The sequence below is a fragment of the Misgurnus anguillicaudatus genome, chromosome 24, assembly GCF_027580225.2.
Source record: "Misgurnus anguillicaudatus chromosome 24, ASM2758022v2, whole genome shotgun sequence".
NCBI classification, from domain to species: domain Eukaryota; kingdom Metazoa; phylum Chordata; class Actinopteri; order Cypriniformes; family Cobitidae; genus Misgurnus; species Misgurnus anguillicaudatus.
Window position 1 is genome coordinate 7,702,441 of NC_073360.2, and position 27,303 is coordinate 7,729,743.

Sequence of the window (27,303 nt, forward strand, 5' to 3'; positions counted from 1 at the left end):
CCCTCGGCGCACAAACCATTTTTCCCGCCATTAAATTAGCAAAAGTGTATTCGGACACGCCCATTTAGACATTGCCCTGTGCGCTTTAGACAATGCGCTTAGATCATTAAAATAGGGCCCTTAATATATCCATGGTCTAAGGTGGTGAGAAAGAGTGATGGCGGGGACTAATTTGCATATTCATAGGGCTGCATGTAGTAAATGAGGCAAGGGTGTAGAGTTACATTCAAGATCTTTTAAAGCATGAAGAAATTAATGTGAAAGATAAAACTTTTATTTATGCTATTATGATGCTCAAAGATGAGTTTTAACTAATAAAATTATTGACTACAGGGAGACTTTAAAGTTTTTATTTCTCTAGTAAGCTGTAAGGTAGACTGGTCTAATTTGAATCTACAAAGTAAGATTGATTAGCCCTAACAAACAGCTAATTTGTCAGAATAGTTCTTAAACACTTTCTTCACTTTAAAATGTGACTCCATTGCTGGGTTTAATAATTCATTTCCCTCACCTTGAGATATAGAAATTGTGGGTAGAGGACTAACTTCTAAACTATGCTTACTCAACTGAGGTTGCTGTGATTATTCTGAAAGGTAGAACTCAATATCCAAGTAAATAATATGCCCTGAAGTAACAAATAGAGGTGTAAAAATAGAATGTGCACTTTGATAGAAATACGTAATATATATGGACAATGTGGAGAGTCAACACACCATATCATTAGTCATTTAAACAATGACAATGTGCCACTGTTATTTGCAATAGGCTTTCTTTTTGTTTGAATTTTGTCAGCAAAAAAAGGTTGCATTTGTTTGCAAAACGCTGTGTTTTTTTGTTTAGTTTTGACACAGTTTTAGCTCCATACAAAAGTTGATTTTATAACTCTTTGTGATCATACTTACTGACCAGTAGATGTTGCTCAATTACCAATCTTAGGTTTGTAAAGGGCACATACTGTAGATAAGAGTGGAAGTACTGCAGATGGGTGCAGAGACAGTGGTTAATCTGAATGCACACATCAGTGTATTAAGGTCAATGCATAAACACTGCCCCCTAAGTTATACCACAGGGCTGCTGAATGCTTTAATCTGATTGGTTGAGAACCGTTTCACTATTATGCATTATTTTTCTATTAGCGCACACCTGACCTGTCAAATTTTGGCTGTCCCAAGCTAAAGATTGCTATCGCGATTTCTGTGATCATGGTCCTATGTCTAACAGTGAGACCGGATCAAAGATGGCTGTGTCACAGGTCGGAGCGGACCACCAATGTCGTGAGTCTCGCCCCTCCCTAGTTTCCACCTCGAGGAGGTCCCAAAAACACCCCAATGACCAGACACACAAGGAGAATAAGTAAATTAAAACAATCTTTATTTAAATTATTTAAAAAGGTAAGTAGTGAAGGGGAAAGGGTATATCATGGAGTGACTGTGAAAGGGCGGAACCAAAAGTAAGGAAGAAGCGTAAAGATTCAGTGTTAACGAAACCATGAGTACACAGAAATAGTCAAAAGTTACTTGGAAAGTGTGGAATATCCGTATACCTCTTGTGAGTTGTGACCAGTGTGTAAGCGGCCCCACTGTAAAAGGATTGGTGGGTGAGCCGGGAACAGCAAGGAAGGAGTCCGTTGCCTTGTCTTGGCTGTGAAGTTTCCTCTGGCCGTCCGCTGCATCGGTGCCCCCAACGTCCAGGAACTATTCCCCGGCCCTATGTGGTTCTGACCTTAATTCACTGTGAGTGTTTGGAGTGCAGTGGGTGAGTCCTTTCCTTTGCTGTGTGTACACTTGGAGTCTGCAGTGTCGTGCTGTGTCATGTTGTCAGAAATCACCCTTTAGGCTGGGAGAGAAACCCTGTGGAGAAGAACGTGCACTGGTGTTGTGGGACGACCGCTTTTCATATACATGCCCGCTTGTGGCCCTGGACCCCTACTTCACCGAGTGGTGGCGCGTCAACAAAAACAAGTAAGGAACAGTGTGCATATTGTAGGGGACGTCGACAGAGGGAAGTATTGGCTGCTATATGAAAATCCAGCTGTGTAGCCCTTGTGTATGATTACCTGTTTGTGGGGTGATTTCAGAGGTTTGCCCCTGTCTAGATCTCTGGTCCGTTGTCCGGAAGAGAGGAGAGGGAAGCGTTCAAGTCATTCCTGAGGTACATACTCGGTGGCACAACCCTACCTGAATTCACCCAGCGTAGTGACGCCAGCTGAGGCCGTGGTGGGCCCAACGCGCAGCAACATCAATCTGCATTTCCATCTACCCCTGTTCAAATTCGAGAGGTGGTGTGTCTTTCCCCATTTATGCACTGAAGCTGAGTAAATTTGCAAAGGAATTCTGTCTGTTGTTACCAGTTCTACAGGTCAGAGTTTAAAGCTCTGTGTCGTCGAGGGAGTATTTTCACGGTTGGAGGTGACCGTGTGGAGTGTTGGCCCGGGAAGTCAACCCCAGCGAAGAGGACTACAGGTGTCGCGACGAATCTATCCTCTCCAGTCCCCCGAGCTCTAAAGGGCTAAAGCCCATCGTCCACGTCGTCGAGAGTCTGTGAGTTGTATCCATTCCATAGCCCTTGTATGCCCTTCTGTACGCCCACAGCTTAGAGCCAGCATATAGCCCTTGTATACTTACCTGTATGCCCGATGTCCAACTCCAGTTGCCCTTGTATGCCCTTCTGTACGCCCACAGCTAAGAGCCAGCGTATAGCCCTTGTATACTTACCTGTATGTCCGAAGTTGGACTCCAGCTGCACTTGTATACTTGTCAGTACTCCCAAAAGTAATAGCCAGCGGATAGCCCTTGTATACTTACCTGTACGCCCAGAGTGAAGCCCCAGTGGTCCTCCTGTACTTTTATCTGAACGCCCCGAGTAAAGTACTAGTGTATTGCCCTTGTAGATCCATCTGTGAACCCCACCTGTAAGACTTACTTGGACGAGTGAAGTTGTGATTGTGTGTCTTCTTTCTTGCATACTTACCCACACACCGAAGTGAGGTCTTCCAAGTGTCCCCAACAGCGGGCCCCGGATCACGTGGCGAACAGCGTCAGGTACGCCCCACATCTACTCCAAAATTGTCACTTACCCTTTTCCCTTCTGAACGTGCAGGAACGAGAAGAGCCCCACCGCCAGTTTCCCTGCAGGACAAACACAGGAGACACCGCTGTGAATAACCCGGTTAAGTCACGTGAGGGAAAAGACACAAATTGTCTAAAGACTTACCTGAGAGCCCCGTGACAGAGTCAGAAGCGACTCGGACTGTCACTCTCTGGACCTGAGAGATAGATTTTAGATTTCCCTTCCCCTCCCCTGATTACCTTTTAAATAATTTAAATAAAGTTTGTTTTAATTATACTTACCTTCTCTCGTGTGTCTGGTTATTGGGGTGTTCTTGGGACCTCCTCGAGGTGGAAACTAGGGAGGGGCGAGACTCACAACATCTGTGGTCCGCTCCGACCTGTTACAGGTATCTAAAATCAAGCTCTCGGGGCCAGAGAGCGTCAGTTCCGAGTCGCTTCTGACTCTGTCACAGGGCTCACAGGTAGGTCTACACAGGTAAGTATATGAAGAGCAACTGGGCCAAGTATGATGGACGTGCCAGTAAGTATACAGGTAGGTGCACTGGATTCTTGACTTTCGTCGTACGGGTAAGTATGCAAGCAAATACACTGGATCTTGACTTTGGGCGTACAGGTGAGTATACAGAGGAGTACACTGGGTCTTGATTTTGGGCATACAAGTGAGTATAGAGGGAGGTACACTGGGCTAGACTTTGGGCGTACAGGTTGACATACAGGGCAGTACACTAGCTTTTAGCTTTGGGCGTACAGGTAAGTATACGGGGCAGTATGCTGGGTCTTAGCTTTGGGCGGACAGGTGAGTATATAAAAGGCACACTGGGTCTTGACTTTGGGCATACAGGTGAGTATACAGGGACAATACACTGGCTCTTAGCTTTTGGCAGGTGAGTATACAAAAGGCACACTGGGTCTCGACTTTGGACGTGTAGGTGAGTATACAGGGACAATACACTGGCTCTTAGCTTTGGGCGGAGAGGTGAGTATACAGAGAGGCACACTGGGTCTCGACTTTGGATGTACAGGTCAGTATACAGGGCAATACACTAGCTCTTAGCTTTGGGCGTACAGGGGGGTACACAGAACGTATAGCTGGAAATGGGTACAACTCACAGACCCTCCGATAGATGGACACCGGCTTTAGCTCTGCAAAGCTTGGGGGACTAGAGAAGACTTATTTGCCATGACACTTGTAGCCTTCCTCACCAGGACAGACTTCTTAGAAAGAGACACTCGACACGGTAACTTCCAACTGTAGAAAATACTCCCTCGACGACACAGAGCCTTAGGCTCGGACCTGCAGAACTGGTAGCAGACAGACACACAGAATTCCTTCACAGATGTATTTGGCTTCAGTGAATATATGGGGAGAGATACACCGCCTCTTGGCTTCGAAACAAGGGCAGATGGAAGTACGGGTCGAGGCTGCTGCTCGTTGGGCCTAACCCGGCCTCAGCTGGTATCACCGCAATGGGTAAGTTCAGGTAGGTTTTCACACCAAGTATGTACCACGGGAATGGGCCGAATGCTCCCTCTCCTCTCCTCCACTGACAGGACAAGAGATCTAGACAGGGGCAGGCTTCTGAAATCACTCCACAGACAGGTATAAACATTTTCTCAGATTGTGGTATCAAAGTAATTGTATGACTTCTTCACCAGCTTTGTTTACATGCAAACAAATAATCAGTTTGTAATCAGTTTGATGGCTCAATAGGATTGAAATGCCTTCATGTAAACACCTTAATCAGTACGATTTAGGTTGATCTGAGGGAAATTTCTAATCAGATTGAAAGGGGTGATGTGATCCCATCATCAGGAGACAATTGCACTTGATGTTTTGTTTATAAAATGTGCATGGAAACAAACGTTTAAATTGGTAAAAAGAATACTATTGAAGTTAATGGGGTACACGAATGGTTTGGTTACAAACATTTCTCAAAATATCTTCCCTTGTGTTCATCAGAACAAAGACATTTATGCGGGTTTGTAATACAGTGAGGATGAAATATACCTTTAACCTCTTAAGACCTTTTTTTTTGCGCATTATAATACTTAATTCTGTGAAACTGGAACCTGTTGTACACAAACGTGGACTTTTTTGCATCATAATACTTAATTCTGTGTAACTGGAACCTGTTGTACACAAACATGGACAATTAAACTGCTTTATGACAAACCAAAGCTCAGGTCTTAGGAGGTTAACAAAAAAACACAGCTTGCACTCACATATCTAAAAATATAGCTGTATTGTTTCATCTCAAAACTGGACATCAGTAATGTTTTTTTAAGGTATGTTCATAAAAACTACTTAAAATCATAATTTAACTAAGGCCAAGGCTTAATCTAAATCTAGTCTAGGCAACTTCCCCTATAATGTTAATCTCCATTTCAGAATGAGTTTGATATGATATTTGGCTCTCTGGTGACATCTTGTGTCTGCATTAGTACTGATAGACACATTGTCTATCATTACTTTAAGTTTTTCTACCTTTTAAAAATAAACAATTTACTATTGTATGTTTGTATTGCTTAAACTTATACAAGCTAAGGTAAATTACTGTATATTTAAATTTATGTTATTTACTGGCAAGAGTTTGTTCAAAGTTGAATAAATTTTAAATATTAACAAGTCTTTATCTTTACAGAATAAAACAATACAATAACAGCCTCATGCAAAGCATTCTGGGAACCAGAAATCATCATCAAACTTTTTCTGTTTTGTGCTTCAGATTTTGTTTCCCAGAATGTTTGCTTGATGCTGTTTTTCTAGTTTTATTCTGTAAAGACAAAGACTTGTAAATGTTTAATGTTCATTTAACTTTGAACAAAAGGTTGCCAGTAAAAACATAAATTTAAATCTACGGTAAGTTACCGGCAACCCAGCTGCAAATTTCTACGGAATTTTTTTACAGTGTAGAAAATGTGAAAAAGATCAACCCAGTAACTTAGTTTTGGTAAACCATTCTCTGCAAGCATGACAAAAAATAGGTAATTGATTTTTGGCTCCCCTTGTGATGTCAGAAGAGGATAATACCACCCCTTTTCCTGCACTATCCAACCACAGCACTGCCATTTAGTACAGAGATCAGCTCATTGGAATTTTAAAGGACTCACCAAAAAACGCCACATTTTTGCTCACACCTATAAGTTTTAACATGCTGTAATAAATCATCTATATGGTTTTTTAAGCTACAAGTTCACATACTAACTCTGGGGACACTAAATATTTATTTAACATTTTAAAAAAGTCTTGTGAAATTTACCCTTTAAAAATTCATAAACTATATTACACAGTACACTGGAAACATAGATATTAAATAAAATATCACAATGATTTAAGCAATTTAAATATGATATTTGGCTCTCTGGTGACATCTGGTGTCTGCATTAGAATTAACCACCATTACCTCAAGTTTTTCTACTTTTTTAAAATATACAATTTAGTATTGCATGTTTGTATTGCTTAAACTTATACAAGCTAAGGTACAGCTTTAGAAAAAGAGGCAGTCTGTCTCATTGTACCCTTAATTCTCATGTGAATTCATTATATCTACTGCTATATATTGCATGAGAAATGTTTTTTAACAATCAGTAAACACTGGCATTTATAAGCAATCATGGCATATTACAAAGCTTTTCACTTATTTCATCTGTTAATTATTTGCTTTATAATGTCAACAATATTATCAGTCTTGCAACTGGTCACTTTATTACTGTACTGTACTGTAATAGGTCATTCAAATTTGGCTCCCCTTGTGATGTCAGAAGGGGATAATTCCACACCTTAATCTGCACTATCCAACCACAGCACTGTCATTTTGTACAGAGATCAGCTCATTTGAATTTTAAAGGACACACACAAAAATGGCACATTTTTGCTCACACATAAGTTACAATGTTAACATGCTATAATAAATTATCTATATGATATTCTGAGCTAAAACTTTACATATGTACTCTGGTGACACCAAAGACTTACAAAAGTCTTGTGAAATGTACCCTTTAAAACTCCTAAACTATAATTACACAGTACACATAAAATATCACAATGATTTAAGCAATTTAATTCATAAGCAATACAAATCGTGTTTACAATAAGTTACAACAATCACTACTAAGCTGAAATGACCTTGATTATGCAAATTAAAAGTGTAGGTTTTTTTCATGGGTTTGCAAGAAATCATCTTGATATTAATGAATTAACAAATTATCTCAAGTGTTGAAAGACACAATACGTTTAAAAGAACAACCAAATGATTCTTAATAACCGATAGACAGGACATGAGAGAACATCTGAAGTTTAAAGATCAGACACTGACCAGACTTCTGTATCGTGACAGGTCAAGACAGTGAAAAACATTGTGATGAAGCACCAGACACAAACTCTTAACCGGTTTCCATAACACTGCTCTCTGTATTGGTGAGACACAGTTTAAAGATGTTTTCATGTTATAAAATAGTAAAGTATAACCTTACCCTAATGCAGCAATGTTTGGCCAGTTTGAACTGCGGCCATTAAGTGCCAACAGATGGTCCGTCAGAAAACTATTCATGTTCTGGATCATTACAGTCAGATTCAATAAATTCAAAACACATGTTTCATTGTTCTCTCTCAAAATCTCTTGCCCAACAACACCAGTGGATAAATCTTTGTATTCGAGTGGAGTCCGTTGGCCAGATATAATACGGTACTGTCGTAATTAGAATAAAACATGTTCAAAGAAACCACATCACTTCTCTGTCCTGATCCAGTCTGACATACCACACGGAGAGGAAACGTCTAGAAAACCTTCCAAGACAATGTCTCACTTAACTCAAACGCCATGTTTTGATTTCATAGCTTATCGTCACGAATTGTGAAACGTTTGACAACTCTTAACATGCTTGCTTTTATATTCAACATATTGTTTTAATGTAGGGCTTTCTCGCACTGTAAATGTCAGGACAGCGAGGAGACTGTGACCTTCATCTTGAATTACATTCATACATTTGGCAGACACTTTTATTTAAAGTGACTCACAGTACAGTGCATTGCCTGGGAATCGAACCCACAACCTTTTGCACTGCTAACACAATGGTGTGCTGCAGGTCTGCTCATACAGACAATAGGCGAGCATGAGTAAAGTCTGGCATTTCTAGTGTTTAGTTCATGGAAAATAAGAGGTTTATGGTCTGTGAGCATTCTGAAGTCACTCTTGGCGTAGAGATAACAAATAAAACATAAAGGAGAAAAACTTTCTTGGTAAATGTTTCCTCTCTAGGCCACAGTGCTAAAAAGTGGATTTATGTAAAGACAATGGTTGAGTCTGGTGTTTGAAATCATCACGAAACATAAAGCTAACATTGATTAGCTTGTGCACTTGCAGAAAAAGGTACAAAAGCTGTACCCCTTCAAAACATACACATCCTTAAAAGGATAGTTCACCCAAAAATGAAAATTCTGTTATCATTTACTCACCCTCATGTTGTTACAAACACAAAGGAAAATATTTTGAGAAATGTTTGTAACCAAACCGTTCGTGGACTCCGTTTACTTTCATAGTATTATTTTTCCTACTATGAAAGTGATTGGGGTCCATGAATGGTTTGGTTACAAACATTTCTCAAAATATCTTCCTTTGTGTTCATCAGACAAAAATGTATGCAGGTTCGTAACAATTGACAAATGCATAGTAAATGCTGACAATTTTCATTTTTGGGTGAGCTATCTCTTTAAGAGTCCATATTAGTACCTTACAGATACATAACTGAAATCAAATGTCATAATTTATCTTTTACTAAATGGTTAATATTAGGACCTTTTTAACCCTCATAAGCCCCTATTTTCCTGAGTTCCTTTGGGGTAAAATGACCCTAGAAATTAAAAGAGTGATTACAAAAAATATATACATTTTTAATAATACAAATAATATATGATTTTTTTTTCATTTACTTCCCATCCATACATTAATGCTGTGTTTTGGGAGATATAAAGTACTTTTTACCTGTTTACCACTCAATTCCTCAACTACACCATTAGCTTGCCTGAAAAATATCAATTTTGTTATGACAATTCACATAAATTATTATCTAAATTTGATTTAAATTGTTTTTAGAGATTGATCTAGATGTTATGTGTTGAATTTGGCCATTAAGTGTTTAGAAAAAAGAGTTTTATGGTTACAGTTTAGGAAATAAATCATTTTGACCAGCAGATGCCCATAGAGACCCATTCATTTTACTGGATGTGGCCAACTGCTCAACATCACCACTTTAGTGAAACATTTTGTGAATTTATGTTTATATAAACATTAGAAAGGACATTATAAAATAAATATTATTTCAAATAGTAGCATTTTTTGTAGTTTAGTTTTTGATGCATTTTGAAATGTCTGTTTTTACAAAATGCCACAGAAATTTGACTGAATGTAAGTGTGTGTGTGTGTGTGTGTGTGTGTGTGTGTGTGTGTGTGTGTGTGTTTGTGTGTGTGTGTGTCTGTTTGTTTGTGTGTAATTGAGCATGTCTTTTCTATATTGCATTTGTGCTCTAGTACCAGGGATACATTTCTGTGTTAAAATTTTCAGATTTATTCTGGATGCATTGCTTTTTTTGACAAATAAAAGGGATTTTTTTTGCATTTCCCATTTATTTCAGTTGGGGTCATTTTTACCCCCAAAGGACCTCTTTTGGTGAATTTTCTTTACACCTCTTTAGAACGTCCGAATCAAGCCCAGTTTTTTATATGAATCTTGACAGATAATCTGGAAAAGTCAAACAATCTTATTCTACTGTGATTAACTAAAGAAAAGTGGCTTGGGGGTAAGATTGACCCCAAGGGACTTATTGGGGTTAAAATATACTGTCCCAGTTGCAAAATATGTAAAAATTGTCAAAACAGAGAGGTACTGCATGAATATAATTTCGCATGAAGTAAAAACTCTAGGGGTGCTACACAAGAATTCATTATGCTTGCAGGACGCTACAGAAATGGTTACTGTCAAAGATTGCCAAATAGCTGTTGTTAATCCTCATTCTTTATATTGTGTTTGTTATTAAAAACAGCACAACAGGCCTGGGGTGCACAGACATTACAGACACAGCTAACACATTATAAACATTTCAACACAATTAATTTGAAAACTTTAATTTAAAGCTCTCTTAAAGTTTTTAATTAATTCAAAGTTCCTTTTGCTCATTGCACTTTCCTTACAAAAATTAACCACGTTTTTTTTTTTTTGTTAAAAGTGTAGAAACCATTTTTTTGTGTATTGATTACTCTTAGCAAAACCACCATGTTACTACAGTAACCATGGTTTAACTATGGTTTTAGACATTTTAAAAACTGGTTATTTTGTGGTACCCATGGTTTTACTACATTAGTTTTTTTTTATTGTAGTAAAACTATGGTTAATTTTCGTATGAGTTTTTGGTAATGTTTAGTTTCATACTGGTAAAAAAGCTGTAACACTAAAATATTAAATAAAGACTTGAGCAGCAAATAATGTGACATGTTAAAAAACAAAAGTGTTGTTGAAACATAACAATTTGAACATATTTACACTGCAAAAAAAATCCTCAGCCTCTGGACAGATATTACATATGACAGAAATGGTTATGATGATACAGATATTTTTTTATTTTTCTTGGTTGTATCACTAATATTGTCTTGATGTTCAGAACAGCCATAAAATACTGAGAATAGCATTGATGATTTAATCTCACGAGGTTATTATCTGATCTACGAAGCCATGTTAGTACTGAGCTAACATAAAAGCAACACAAAATCGAAAAAGCATATTGTTTTCATACAAAGAAACAATCATGTATAAACACTGGAAAAAGGCACCGCAACATGGCAACTGATGCTACAAATAAAGCAAAGTAAGTGAAAACAGCTGAAAACAATTACTGTGTACAGAGATTAGAGTCTAGTGACATCTAGTGGTGAATATGTGACAATGACAAAAATTCAATAACATGCAACTTTTTTATTTCAAACTTCTTTATTTAATCTTACTGCATGTAAAACATCATAACTGTAAGAACTGTGGAAGAAAGCTGGTCAGACATTTAGCCATTGTTGTCAGATTCACAAAAGCACGACTTTGACTTTTTATATGAATATTTATGTTTGTCAGCATTATGTCACTTTTCTAAATTCTGCTGACCAAATAAATAGTCAAAATGATTTCTTAAGTTAAGTCCAGAATGACGGAGAATAAGATTAAATAGTCGTTTATATAATGATGATGATGATATGCCAGTCATAGCATCATTCGCACTGCCATGAACACGCACTGGAGTGCGCGCACAGCGGGAGCGCGGTGAGAGCGCAGACTCTCCGTTAACATCATGTGAAAATCATCATCCAAAACTCGCTTCTAGATAAAATTATAATTGTGTAAAGGGATAAAATCAACGTGCAAAGGGACAAACTGAAGGAGAGACGAGTCTTCTGGGTAATGCTCCACACTGAAATACTAAATTATTTTATTCAGCTTTTGGGTAAGTGTGAGATGAAAAATATCCTTTTAATCTCTAGGGTCATAGATTTACCCGTTGGCTATATTTTCTTTATCGTTTATTATTTATTGTCAAACGTGGAGACTGAATGCTGGATATGTGTTTGCTGTATATAGACGCGGGTGTTTTATATTAGACTTTGGCTTACTGTTATACTTTCTCACTGTGGGTTTATTTGTCAAAATAATTTTCTGTACGTCTTTAAAACGTTATTAGGCATAAATGCTATTATTTTCGATGGAAAATTATGCAACACACAGGACTTTTTTGCCCCAATAACGGGCAATATATCACAATGGGGTAAAGTTTGAAACTTTTCACGATGGGAAATTTTTTATTAAATAATTTCATAGGCTTTTCATGTAAATTTATTGGATAAAAAATGAAAAATAAAATAAAAATAAAACTTGAATAAAAAAGCTAAATGTTTATTATGTAACAAACTACAGCTTTACTAAACAGTAGGTAAATATAAAAACCATATTTAAAATGTTAACATGGTTTTATTTTGTTACTTTTATGCAACATCTATAATATATGCCATTTTTGCATTGTGCATTGTCAAAGGAGATGCATATATGATATGAAAATGATCTTGATCATATTTAAACAATAATAATGATGTTAATAAAAGTATATGATGATGACACCAATAACAAACTGTTTGATATTATTATTTTTCTACAGACAGATAAAGATCAATGGCAAGTTGAGCTTTTCACAAAAGATTCGGTCCTGCTTCAGCAAAATGTGTGATCCAAAACCCAAGTCAAAGCTGTTGTGGAGACTTGTGTCACTTCTGTGTGTTTTGATCAGTGTAACACACAAAAGCAGCGCCTGCCCTAAATCATGCGCCTGTTATGCTCCAACAGAGGTGCACTGTACATTCAGATACCTGAGTGAAATACCCAGAGACATTCAGCGGACTGTTGAAAGAATGAACCTGGGGTAAATCTGGTCATCTTAACCTTTAACCTTGTCATTTTGATCAGTTTAATCAGACAAATTCACTGTCTTATGTTCTGTGTTTTAGGTACAACAGTTTAACAGCTCTTACAGTAAATGACCTCTCAGGACTAAACCATCTTGAGTTATTAATGCTGCATAGTAATGCCATCAAGACTATTGAAGATAGCTCATTCCTTCAGCTCACGTCTCTGCAGGTATCTCAACACCATATCCATTCAACTGAAACACTTAAAGAAATAAATGAACATATACACAAAACCATCTTGTATTTGTCTTAGAGTCTTAGAAACTTCCTTAATACTTTAATGTTGATGTCTTTTGGCACTTAGTGGACAGATCTTTCATTAATAAACTATAAATGGGAGAAAAGCCTGAAAGTGTATATTTTTTGGAGAGCTACTCAAGTTTGCTATACAGGTAGAGAATGGCTGCATATCCTAAGATGATGGCAATCATGTAAAAATGCACTACATATGGACAATAGGAACCTTAAATTTGTAATAACTGTGTGCTAGATTTAATGTTGTAGATTGTGACCAATCACGGAAAGTAGGAACACAAGTCGGATCTGGGGAATTTTTAGTTATTCACAGTTTCTGAAAGCTCTAAAGTCTCTAAGCTTTCCAACGATGTGTAACACATGGAAATCTGATAATATGTGGAGAAGTTGTGGCCATATGAATGTAGGAACTCAACGTGGAGAAAATAGACTCTAAAAGTTACACCTTTCTCCTGCTGGGAGTGACAGTAGGGCTCATTTACATCTCATTCAGCTAAGCCATAGCCCCTGTAAAGCCGTTTTGAGATACAGATGTTCTAGCATCATATGTAGTATTTTGTGACAGAAGTCCGGATGACAACATGCAAAAAATAAACAGGACTTTTTACCTTTGTGTTGATCACAATTCGAATCCAGTCTGTTTCAGATGTGTGAATCATCCAATGGTCATAATCCGTGAAATATAGATATATAGTTTATTGTTTACATCAGATTTCGCATGAACGTCTGGTAATAGAATATAATATACAATCTGAGGACTATTTACATTGTAACACTGTATATGAGATTTCACTTTACGTTCCGTTGTAGAGGCATCTTTGTGATTTCAACTAACAGATTCTGCAAAAAAACGAAAATCACCAATTTTGAAAAAAAAGTTCTTTCTCGATATCTCGAAAGTTGTGCTGCCGACTTGTGTCACTGGTTTCCATGATGGGTCACAATTGTTCACTAGAATAGATGCTTCGATTCATTTACTGTATAGAAATTGTGATTGGATTTCTTGTGTATATTTGTGGTCTCTGTTATAGGCATTAAAAGGCCTGCAGGTCTAAAATGTCAATTTCAGCATTAACAGTCACTTTGTTTTTATCTCTAACTTCTTGAATTATTTTTACACGTCTAGGTTCTGAAAATGAGTTATAACCAAGTCGAGAAGCTTGACAAGGATACATTTCAAGGCCTTCACAATCTCGTACGTCTCCATATGGACCATAATCATATTACATTCATCCATCCACAGAGTTTTTATGGATTAAAAATGCTACAGTTGGTTAATCTTGAAGGAAATATGCTACAACAGCTTCATCCAGACACTTTTATATCATTGCGCTACAGCCAGATTTTTAAAATATCATCTCTCAGGACCATTTACCTGTCAGACAATGCTTTAACCTCATTGCCCGCAACCGTGTTTGCTGCCTGTTACAAGCTAGAGAATCTCTTCCTTAGTGGAAACCCCTGGTCATGTGATTGTAAAATGGCTTGGATTGGAGAGTGGACAGAGAAAAACCCTGGTGAGATTCTGCTCTTGTTGTTCTTTTAAAATAAAATCATGAAAGACAATACACATATTTACCCAATCATATAGTTGGCAAAGTAAACAGATGCTAAAACAGAAACTTTACATTTACAGATGTTCTGAAATGCAAAAGAGACCGGAAGATTGGTAAAGAGCAACTGTGTCCTGTCTGCGAGTACCCAGTTTCTTCTAAAGGCAACAGTATTGTGCGTTTGCCCAATGATGACTATACATGCATTAGACCATGGATTCATCCTCAGCTGAAACAGAGAAATGTCACCTTGGATGAAGGTGATTATATTCCAGTCTCTCCTACAGATTTTGTTGCTCCCATTGGTATGCTGGAAATGAACATCACTGATCAGTTCAATAATGTGGCCAGTATAGCATGTGTTGTACAAAGACCTGTGAGGATGGACAACTTGACTGTAACTTATGGAGTAAATGGTAGAGATGTAAGTGCTCTGAATGCAACTGTTTTAACATCACTGGTCTGCAACATTGATAATGATCATTTAAGCCAGATTTGGAACATCTTAGCTCTCTATAGTGAATTACCTATGAAACTCGAACGAGGATTAAAACTTTCAGACACAGTTTACACATACAAGCAAATGGCACCCACTGCACCAGAAGAGGTTTTTACAGAAATTAAGGCAACAATCAAAGTTAATCCTACATGGTTAATGCAAAGTATGATTAACCTACAGCTGGACCGCAGCACAACAACCATCCCAACTCTTACTATCAAGTATTTCTGCAATGTACAAATAGATGTCGACAGCAGTAAGGATAGCAGAGTTCAATATAGCTGGACAATGATCAGAAGAGACAATCAGACCAAGACAGAACACGCCGTAGTTGCTGGTAGACTGGTTGAATTGAACTGCCAAATCTTAGGGGATCCAAAGCCTACCATAGAGTGGATTTTCCCAGATGGCAATAAGATACGTGGACCATACCACAGTGAGGATCAAAGGATTGTGCTAACTAACCAAGGAAGACTTACTTTAAAATCAGCTGAAAGGTCAGACACAGGTGTCTATCACTGCATTGCCTCTAACTACCTGGATGTAGATGTTCTTGCCTTCAGAGTCACTGTATTGCCTCCACACATGAAAGAAGAAGAGGTCAATGGAGTCCAGATCTCCCAGAATCTTGGTCAGAACTTACTTCTTGATTGCATTTCATCCGGCAGCCCACAGCCATCAGTTCAATGGATACTTCCTGATCAGACAGTTTCAGACAAATCTGTTGGAAATAAAAAGCTATACAGAAACGGTACTTTGGTAATACATGGACTGACATCCCAAGACACAGGATTTTACAGATGCTTAGCTGCCAATTATTTAGGAGCAGATTTGCTTGCTTCTCAAGTAATGCTTTCGGATGACTTGTCAAAAGGCAAAAAGCAGGGTAAGATAAAGAAATCTGGTGAAGTTGTACAAATGATGGATGATAGCCAGAAACGTGGAAGCAGATATATCCCTCACAGTGTTAGTGAAGAGTCAAGGAGGATTACCTCAGGCAGACCATACGCTTGGCTGCAGTCTCGATTTCATAAGGTCCCTGCAGGCAGAAGAGGCAACGGAAGAGCACAAGTTGTGGCGAGACGTGTCTTTAATAAAGCAACCCGGAAAGTAGATATGGAAAAATTTGCCACATTCGTCAAGAACTCTCGAAATAAATTAAGAACTGAGGAAACTTTAGAGAATTCCAAAACACTTCATGATCTTCCTGAAGGCTCAGGGGATGGTATATCTGAGGAAGAATTGACTACCCAAACACTGGAGGATGTACGCAATTTTAAAACCGTCGGTGTTACAATTCCAAACAACAGTTTCTTGGAAGAAAAAGCAAATAATGCTAGTAAAATATTTAGTAAAAGAAAAGAGGAATCAAGTTCGGTTACAATTACATCATACCCGTATTCTCATTCTCAGACGCATGCCACACCAATAATGACCAGTTACACTCCAAGTTTTTATAAAGCTCAAACGAAGGATGAACGAACCTTAAATACAAGTAACTCTGATGAGTTGTTAAACCATGGTGATGTATTAAACCACACCAACATATATGAGAGAAAAATAAACAGACACTCAGGGCAGCCTGTTACTCTCAGACATACTGTAACAGAAGTTACAGATAGAATTGAGCTTCTGTTCTCTGGAGACTCAGAAGAGTTTTCAACAGGGGCAACACCATTATATAATGTTCAGAACCCAGATGTAACCCATTTGGAACCTGAGAGTCAAACTAGATTTACATCGGTCACCACAACGGAGAAAGAGCAGGACGAGATCACATTTTACACCACTCAAAGAATCAAGTCACCTCATCTCCTTCCTGGATCCACCATCATTTCAAAACACCAAATCCAAATCGTCCCTCCTAAAAAAAAGCAGCCAGGAAAGAGACGCAATTTTCCTGGCAGACGTAGGATCATTCGGCCCGGCAAAATTTCTGACATTCAGTCTATACTTGATAAATTTAAACATCTGTCTTTAAACAAAGAGGACAGTCTCACTACGGAACAAATGCCAGCAAATCAAAGCTTGGTCAATCCTACAACTGGTTATCCCATTTCCACAGAAAAACTTGTTCTAACAACACCAGGTACACATTGGTCAACCTCCGTAAAGACTGTAACTGATTCACAGAAATCAGCGACTATGGTTCACTCCATATTAAAAGAGTCCACTGCATATACAAATTCTGTAAAGGAGAGAGAACTAACCAAAGATGCCATTGTGTTTCTATCAACCCCTATCACAACCACAAAGTCTCCTGAAATCACACAAGAGAATGTTCCATTTCAAAGACAGTTTACACAGAAATGGGATCTTAGAGAATCCCTCAGCAAGTTTCAAAACCCATTTACGTTGTCAAATTTTGAAGAGCAAATGACAAGGTCCACAGCAACCCCTGAGAGGGCATTAACTGCAGTGCCTTTTAAAGATTTGCAGCCTCCACATAAAATTACCTCTCCTCAGGTGACAAAAGATGACATTCAAGAAACATCAACTGATGATGCATCAGGCTCTTTTTCCTATTCAGAACCAGATACATCTTTTAAAGTCATACCCCTTTCAACTACAAGGTTTCCTGCTTTCCGTGAGCTGACAACAACAACAACAGCATCAAATGCTTTGTCAGCCTCTCCAACAATGAAAACAGAACTGAAGCAAGACATTAGATTTCCAGGTTCACACACAAGATTGTGGGGAAATCAAAAGCCTAGTTTTGAAAGACGAGACTTTAAGGGGAGAGGGCAGCTTAAAAAAATAACACCCAGAACCCCAGTTATTACTGAAGTCCCCGACCGATCCCCAACCACCAAATCCACCACTGCAGCATCACAAAGTCAAATCGGAGATGTGGTAGTAGGACCTCTGTATGAACCCATCAGAGAATATTCAACTATTAATACTGACTCAGGGGGTTGGAGAAACACAGTTTTGTCTTTTACCAACTATTCAGAATTCATCACTTCGACCACTCAACCAACTTCCACTTACAGAAGACCCACAGTCATTGGAGCACACACCACACCACAATTCCAAACCCAGAGCAACACCAAGAGAATCCGGGTGAATGTCAATATGATGAGTGTTCAGCCAACAGTATATGACCAAACACACAAGGACAATTTTGAGCGTATGAGACCGAATGCTTCATCTGGTGTACCTCAGGGAAAATCTAGTGAGAGAAGAGTAAGTTCAGACAAAATGATTGTTCAAACAACAGAACAGTTGTACAATCTCACCCCTTCTCCACGCAATAGTGATATTGGCAGTTTAAATGCGTATGATAAATCTACAAGGTATGACTTCTCCAATACAACTAGATCTGAGTCATCTAGTGCGGATTTCAATTACAAGCCAAAGATAATTGGTGGAAAAGCTGCCAGTTTTACTGTTTTGTCAAACTCTGATTCCTTCCTTCCGTGCAATGTAACTGGCAATCCTGAACCCACCATCAGTTGGAGCAGATTTTCTTCTACCACAGGTACATTCAAACATACCATGTATATATTTCCCCTCCACACTAAGACAAATATATAAATATATGCTTCTTATCTCCTTTATCTTACCAGGTAATATGCTGAGCATCAAAGGTAAAATGGGTAAATTTGAGGTGTTGAAAAATGGAACATTGTCCATCCAAAGAACAAACATTAAAGATCAAGGACAGTACATATGTTTTGCTGAGAATGAGTATGGTTCTGATAAGCTTGTAGTTACATTGTCAGTTCTGGCTTATCCAACCCGTATACTGGAACCAAAGATAAGGAATATCAAGGTTCTTGCTGGGAAAACTGCTGAAGTGGAATGCAAGACAGAGGGAAGACCAGTGCCAATTGTGTCATGGATTCTGCCTGACCGCACTGAAGTTAAGAGCCCAAACACAGTGCATGGCAGAGTGGCAGTAACCTCAAGGGGGACATTGACTATCCAAGATGTGTCGGTTTTTGATCGTGGACATTACAAGTGTTTTGCAAGCAATCCAGGCGGAACAGACACCGCCACTGTTCGTCTACAAGTGGTGGCAGCACCCCCGGTAATACTGGAAGAGAAACGCCAGCTGGTAAGAGCTGATGTTGGGCAGAATCTCTTTTTGCCCTGTACCAGTCATGGTGACCCCCAACCTACTACACACTGGGTCCTTCATGATGGCACAATCATATGGCATCTTACTTCATCACACACCAAGATATCGGTATTTTCAAATGGTACACTTTACCTGAGAAACGTAGCAATAACTGAGAGTGGAAGATATGAGTGCATTGCAACAAGCAGCACAGGATCAGAGCAACGTGTGGTCATGCTTTCTGTGAAGAGGATAGAAACTGCCCCTCAGATCATTGACACATCACAAGGAAATATTGACATGGTATATGGTGGTCGTCTTCAGCTAAACTGCTCTGCAGTTGGGGATCCAAAACCTCATATCATTTGGAGGCTCCCTTCCAAAGCTCTTGTGGACCAGTCGCACAGGTAGATTGATAACCGTTATTATGCAAATAAATGGGATTGTTTCTTGATTAGTTTAAGTTTATTTCAAAGTTGGGTTTGTCGTTTTCACATTTTCAACATTACATGTCTGGCTCAACCAATGACAGGAAGTGTTTTGTGTGTACCAAATTTGTCAAATTGGGTGGAAACAAGTAGGGCTGCAGCTATCGATTCTTTTTGTAATCGATTAATCTAGCACTGAATCGATCGATTAATCGGATAAAAATTTTGTGTGTGTTTTTAAACAACCAAAACAAATAATGCATAACAAAAATGACGTGGCTGTAAAATGTTCAAGCATTTGGCTTTTATTTCTAAAAAAACCCAGACATTTGGCTCCAAAAAATAAGCCTATTTATTTCACCCATTTAGTGTTTATAAGTGCCAGTGCCAACAATTAAGCACTTTAATTTATTAATATGCACAACAGGTTTCATGCTGTAATCTAGCCCTGACATCAAAGTAAATATCTGGTTTATGTACATTTCTACACCTGCAGCATTTACCATTAGGCTATTAACAAATAATATATCATTTCTGGGGTGAGCCTATTTGCTATGGTAACAACCTGTGTCTGTGCGCGCACGTGCACCTGTGTTTGTGTGTGTGTGTGTGCACGCGTTCTGTGCGTGAGGAAGATTGACACCCCAGTCAGACGTTCAGTTGCTTCATTGCATTTTGGTACGGCAGAAATAAATACATTCCTTTTCAATAGAACGCTGCATTTGGTTTGCATCACTTGGATTGCGGTGCATTTTAGGTTAAGAATCCGTTCGAAAAATCACAACATCATGTCCCGCTGTACACAGTGAATGCATGATGAAATTATTGTTGCATGGCTACATAAAAGTTTAAGCATATGTGATGCATTGTGCGATCGGTCTGACTCACGCGTGAGAGCCGAGGGTGCATGCGTGTGTGTGAAGGGGTTCTTTTTTAAGCTATACTCTCTTGCAATTGAACGTGAATACGTTTACTACTTAAAAACATCAAGGCTAAACATCATATCTAGTCAAACCGCATAAAGACATCGCTACAAATACAGTATGGGATTAAAATCAGCGAAAGCTACATTACCTTGTTTCATCGACGCTTGGTGAAACAGCAGTGGATGTTTTCGATTCAGATGCTGAAAGTAATGTAATGATAAGAATGTAATGATCCCAAACTTTAGACATTCTCTCTCTGCCGTTTATGGACATCTTTACTCTCCGTCATTGTGCCAACTAAATTCAAAATGTATCACGTGCTATGATGTGCTTCCTGAACATTGAACAACGGTCCGTGTGAATCAGATCTCGGCCAGTGCGCGTCATAGGAATTTAACGAGGCTTCGAGGCAGAATTTTTGCCTCGAGGAATTTTTTGAATCGAGTTAATCGAGTAACTCGATGAATCGTTTCAGCCCTAGAAACAAGTGACGGTTTGTCAATAGAAGGGTGACCGTGTCTTTTCAGTTGTTGGGCCAAAACTGTGGAATAGTCTCCAAGTCTCCCTCCAATTAGTTCCTTCGGAATCCAAATTTAAATCAATTATAAAGTTAAAAACTTACCTTTTATCAGGGCTTATAATTGTCCTTAAAGTACAAGGATCTGTCATCTATTATCTATCTCCTCCTTGTATTTGTGGTCAAAACTGTTTCATTTTATGTCTTTTAGCAAGGTTTGTACAGCACAGTGGTCAACTACTAGTATTTTTATTGTGCTTTATAAATACATTTTGATTGATTGATTGAATAGAGGGTACACTGGCACCTGCCCACCCCAAATTATCAAGAGAAGAAGACTCTCTGAAATGTTAAAATTTGAAATTAAAAGATTTATTCAATCTATTTACATGGTAGTTATGTTAGCATTTATTAAAAGTATCATTACCAATTGTATTTTGTTAATTTATGTGAGAATACATATTGTATTTGTGGGCCCCAGACAAATGAGTGTCTATGTTGGTAACTTGGTACACAAGCCTTTGGCAGACATGTGACCTGAGGCTACGCTCTGTATGAGAACCACGCATTGTCACAATGGCGGAGTCCAAGCAGCGTGGCAAAGGTTTCAGCGCGTTCTGTCTGTCTGGCGCTTACTGATGACTTTTTAATTTAAATTTATGTCATTTTATCTGATAGATAGTATCTTCATCAATGATGGAATTTAGATAAATGTAAGATCATTTTACTTTAACTCATTATGTATTGACTTTAACTGATTGGTTTTCAGTGTCGCCGTTGTGCGGTCCCATCATTACAAACTCGACAATGCAACTTAGTTACAGTTAAGCAGTTCATCAAACCATATAATTAAAGGTAGTCAATGTGCCAATACTTAACCTTGGCAGTTCAAATTAAGTGGGTCATCAGACCATAGGAATGAACTGAAATTGCAGACGATGCGCTAAAATTAACCCTATAGGTTAGGATTAAGGTATGTCCCAACATTAAGTGAAGTTTGTCTAGTTTATTATTACAGTTTATCATTGTATTCTGTTGTTATGGGAGCGAGACCATTGTACCAATCACACTGTCTTTTATTGTTTACTATCTGTAATACTATACATTAGTATTTACTATTGTAAACAGTAGTCAATTATAATGTACTTGTCATGTGTGGGAAAACAGAACCCAAGTGCAGACAGCTCTCAACCAAAAATACTTTTATTATATAACAAAAACACCCTCGAGGGGGTAAAACAAAGACAATAATCCAAATGAATAGCATGACACTAAACAGGGCAGGATGAGACAAAACAAGAGCACACAACATCATCATAGATGAACAATGATCCAGCACGAGACAGCAGACACAAGGGCATAAAATAGGGGAGAACTAAACTAGGGAACGAGGACACACAGGTGAAGGGCGTTGACTAATAAATAATTAACAAGGGAACGAGGGGGCAGGGTCAAGACTTAAGACTGTAGAGCACGAGGCACACAAAACACAAACACAGGCCACGTAACTCTCCACACAAAACAAGACTACAGTAATAAAGGCTGCCATGATCCTTTCACATGAAACAAGGGAAAATACATACAGTGCTGACAGGATCATGACAGTACGCCCCTCTTAAGGGACGCCTCCTGGCGTCCCCAGGAAACAGTACATAACACAAGGCATGACATGACATAAAGACAAAGTCCATGGGGCAAAACAGTGCCAGGGATCCGGACCCCCAAGACAAGAAGCGGGACACCTGTCACCGCAAGGAGGTGGGCTTGGGATCCCACGCCGCTCTAGGCTCACCGGCCAGCCACGCCCACGCGGGGCTCGCCAACCAGAAACACGCCCGCAGAGCTCGCCAAACAGGCACGCACCTGCGGGGCTCGCAGACCGGGAACACTGACACGGAGCTCGCCGGCCGGGAACAGGCACCCGGAACTCTCCCTCCAAAAAGCCGGCACTCGCGGCACGCCGTCTGGGAAGCAGGAACTCCTCCTTAGTTCCCCAACCAGAACCGGCACCAAAACAGCCATTCCGGAGCAGGAACCCATGGCTAACAGTCCCGGGACGCGTGCCCGCGTTCTCACCGCCCAAGATCTCGCGACTCCCTGAAACGGAACGCCTTCTTGCAGTCCTCCCTCCAGGGACCCGCGGCTCACCGACCAGGAACACGGGCCTCACGTCTCGCCGCCCGGGAACGCAGCCATGGCTCACCATACCGGGACACGGAAACCAAACAAGACGACACCAGATGACAGGAACACACTTGACGGACGCGAAACTAAACTTGGTAAACAAAACAAAAAACAGAGCTGTCTGCTGGGTTCTAGAATGGCTGGATCATTCTGTCATGTGTGGGAAGACAGAACCCAAGTGCAGACAGCTCTCAACCAAAAGACTTTTATTATATAACAAAAACATCCTCGAGGGGGTAAAACAAAGACAATAATCCAAATGAATAACATGACACTAAACAGGGCAGGATGAGACAAACAAGAACACACAACATCATCATAGATGAAGAATGATCCAGCACGAGACAGCAGACACAAGGGCATTAAATAGGGGAGAACTAAACTAGGGAACGAGGACGCACAGGTGAAGGGCGTTGACTAATAATAAATAATTAACAAGGGAACGAGGGGGCAGGGTCAAGACTTAAGACAGGAGAGCACGAGGCACACAAAACACAAACACAGGCCACGTAACTCTCCACACAAAACAAGACAACAGTAATAAAGGCTGCCATGATCCTGTCACATGAAACAAGGGAAAATACATACAGTGCTGACAGGATCATGACAGTACTGTTATATTCAGTAGTATTAAGTATAACACATTGTTAAACTGTAAAAAATACTGCAGTATACCTTCATAACCAGGGGTAGAGCATCTGGCTTTTACCCCGAGAGTTGCTGGTTTGAGGCTCACGGCCGGCGGGTTGCAACTGTTGAGCACCTAACTCTAATTGCTCCCCGGGTGCTGGGATAGCGCCCACTGCTCTGGGTGTGTGTATTCACGAATTGCAGTGTGTGTGTTCATTACTCACTAAGATGGGTTAAATGCAGAGGTCACATTTTGAGTATGTGTTGCATACTTGACCAGCTTGTCACTTCACTTTCGTAATTACCGTGGTACGGTTTAGAAACACTTTAGACGCGCTATAGGATTTTCAGGTTGTTGAGCCAGTAATGTAGTCAAAGTTGAAATAAATAATATAAAGTAATAAAAAAAATTGGCAAACTCTCACAATCAGTCCAGCTCCTTCATTGTGCATTGTTCTTCTGTTGAGGATGAAAAGAAATGCAGTGTTTTATTAATATTTCCTTTCTTTGATGGGGTTGTTGTGTTGTGTGGATTTATTTTAGCAGCTTTTGTTAGCCATACAAAATTCTGTTGTATTGTCTTCCCGAGGGCCTTATAGTTTTTGTTTTTTTGAGCTCTTAATTTTTCAAGCTGCAATGACACAACATTTAGCACATACTTCTACAAGCTATAATGTCCATAATAAAAAAAATATTCAGAACTGATTACCCAGATTTGAACCCCATGAACTGACATCGTAATTAAAACAAAAAGCATGTTTTTAATGACAGCCTTAAGTATAGGGAGTTACAAGGAACCAATAACAAAATACATCTAATACAGTGCATGCTGAGAAGTCTTATATTATACATGGTTTTAATTGATGGCAATAAAATGTGATTTAAGGTTCAAAGCAGCCACAAAAATGTGCATAACAGCCCAACTGAAAGTAGGCAAATCTTTCTTTTTCTTTAAAAGCCATACGTACACCACTTCAAAAAGTTTTACAAAAATAATCCACAGCATGTAGTGGTGTGTTGTTCATCAACAGAATCTCTCAGAATGTTCTCCTGTCCTTCAGTCATTAAATTAATCCCAAATGAAAAAAAGTGTGGGTTTTGAGTTGTTTCTGAACATTATGACATACATTGCAAAGGGGATGAGAGCCCAGATTTTATTTTAGTGTCAGTGATTTGCCATTTGTCTGTGAAGAGCAGTTAAAAAAATGAGGACAGACATTTATTCTTTGTATAATATAATTTATATCCTACAGGCATCATGTGTTCACTCTATGAGCATGCATTTACTGCAAAAGTTAAAAACTACCCCTTTTTTATTTCAGAATGGGAAGCCGCATGAAGGTCTTTGAGAACGGTACTCTCATCATCGAATCAGTCAATGAGAAGGATGCTGGAGATTACCTCTGTGTTGCACGCAGCAAAGTCGGGGATGATGTACAGATAATGAGAGTTTCTGTATCTATGAAGCCAGCTCGGATCGAACCAAACGTCTTCAGTAAGAAACAAGTACTTTACGGCAATGACCTGAAGGTGGACTGTGTGGCTGCTGGTGTCCCCATCCCAGAAATATCTTGGGGTCTTCCTGATGGTACCTTACTGAATAGTGCTATGCAATCAGATGGTCCTGGAGAAGTTCGGTCTAAGCGGTACACCGTGTTTAATAATGGAACACTGTACCTCAATAAAGTTGAAATTGGTGAGGAGGGTGATTATACCTGCTATGCTGAAAACAAACTTGGCAAGGACAAGATGCACATCCAAATATCTGTAGTAACTGCAGTCCCTCGCATTCAAACACCAAACTTTACATATGCCAAGGTGAAGCCAGGTACAAATGTCCGCTTTGACTGTAAGGCTATAGGGGAGCCCAGGCCAATGGTTTTTTGGATGCTGCCATCAAAAGATATAATTGCTGCATCTAATGAGCGTTACTTAGTGCACACCAATGGGTCTCTTGATATACGTGATGTTAAATTGGCTGATGCCGGAGAGTATGTTTGCATGGCTCGTAACGCAGCGGGTGAGGAAAATAAAGTATATAAGCTGGACATAGATGGAAATCCACCCATCATCAATGGCTTCAAACAGAACAGAACTGTAATGAAAGATATAGCCGTCAAGTACTCAAGAAAACTAATAGACTGCAAAGCTGAAGGATTTCCACCCCCAAAGATCACATGGATCATGCCGGACAATATATTTCTAACAGCTCCCTATTACGGAAGCCGAATTAACGTTCATAGCAATGGTACGCTAGAGATTCGTAACGTTCGTCCATCAGATAAAGCAGAATTTATCTGTATGGCACAAAATGACGGAGGGGAGGCGGTCATGTTGGTTCAGCTGGAGGTAACTAACATGCTCATGAGACCCATTTTTAAAAATCCTTTTAATGAGCGACTGGTGACTCGTGTGGGAAGAACTGCTGTGCTGAACTGTTCTGCCGATGGGCAACCCACACCAGAAATCATCTGGATACTACCCAATAAAACTCGCTTCAGCGGAGGACCTGATGGCGGCTCGAGATATCACCTGGGTAAAGATGGCACCTTTGTCATTCATAACTCCACCAAAGAAGATGCTGGTAAATATCGTTGTGCAGCCAAAAACCAGGCAGGTTACATTGAAAAGCTTATTGTTTTTGAGGTGTTTCTTAAGCCTTACATTCTAACACGTCCGAGAGGGGTGATCCGCTCTGTTTCTGGGGAACCCCTCTACCTCCATTGTCTGACAGATGGAAGCAAAGTCAGAATTTCCTGGACAATGCCAGCAGGTCACGTTCTCACCCGTCCCCAGGTGAATAGACACTACAGTTTATTCGAAAATGGCACACTTGTTATTCGAGAGACAACCGTTTACGATCATGGGAACTACGTCTGTCGTGCGAAGAATGAAGTTGGCGAGGCGGTTCTGAATGTGCCTGTTATAGTCATGGGATTTCCACCACGAATCATTAATGGACCTCCGATAACTGTGAAAGTAGTGGCTGGAGTTCCTGTTCATCTTCCATGTGTTGCTAATGGGATACCAAAACCAGACATAACCTGGGAGTTGCCAGATAAGACTGTTCTCTCCACATTGGAAAATGGTCAACTACACCATCCACATGGGACACTTATCATTCAAAATCCCACAAGAGCAGATTCTGGAAATTACAAGTGCACAGCCATTAATTATCTAGGCAGAGATGCTAAAATAACATACATGATGGTCATATAAGGGATAGTTCTTAGGGTGATGACAATAGGCACCCTAGGGAATTAACCCTGCTGTTGTATGCAAATCTTTTGTTAGCCATGATAACTACTGCTCTTCTAGACGCCCTTGGTTTGCGGTACTTTGATCTATCAGGCAGTATTGCCTGGATAGTAATGCAGTTTGATGGGAAAACTAAAAACCATTAAGAAATTAAATCTTCAGTGTTTTATTGGTCCTCCTGACAAGTTTATATCCATGCTGAATTATAAAACTGTACAAATTATAATATTGCAAAAACTGCATAATAGAGAATCATTGTTCATATTGAATCAGAAGCTGGGTTTCCATCCAAACATGAAGTGAATCATTTCAAAATTCGCAAACACAGAAAAACAATCTGTGCAAATTAGGTGCGTTTCCAAGTTGTTCGAGCGAATGACGGTGGCATTAGTAATCTAGTAACCAACAGTAAACAAAACAAGGCA

The 27,303-nt window shown here is 39.4% G+C and overlaps 1 protein-coding gene across 1 annotated transcript; it reads left to right on the plus strand.

Annotated features, from left to right (window-relative positions):
• The first annotated feature begins 11,261 nt into the window (after positions 1-11,261).
• Positions 11,262-27,064, plus strand: igsf10 (immunoglobulin superfamily, member 10). The gene is made up of 7 exons (XM_055195737.2): positions 11,262-11,553; positions 12,259-12,519; positions 12,605-12,734; positions 13,947-14,337; positions 14,457-18,353; positions 18,442-19,342; positions 24,943-27,064. The coding sequence occupies exons 2-7, from the start codon at positions 12,320-12,322 to the stop codon at positions 26,837-26,839; spliced, it is 7,416 nt and encodes a 2,471-aa protein (XP_055051712.2). The 5' UTR covers positions 11,262-11,553; positions 12,259-12,319; the 3' UTR covers positions 26,840-27,064.
• The last annotated feature ends 239 nt before the right edge of the window (positions 27,065-27,303 follow it).

Excerpts from the sequence above, each read along its gene's own strand:
- igsf10 (XM_055195737.2), top strand. The coding sequence starts at position 12,320 with ATGTGTGATCCAAAACCCAAGTCAAAGCTGTTGTGGAGACTTGTGTCA. Across the intron at positions 12,520-12,604 it reads GTTGAAAGAATGAACCTGGG|GTACAACAGTTTAACAGCTC; the intron begins GTAAATCTGGTC and ends TCTGTGTTTTAG. Across the intron at positions 18,354-18,441 it reads CAGATTTTCTTCTACCACAG|GTAATATGCTGAGCATCAAA; the intron begins GTACATTCAAAC and ends TTATCTTACCAG.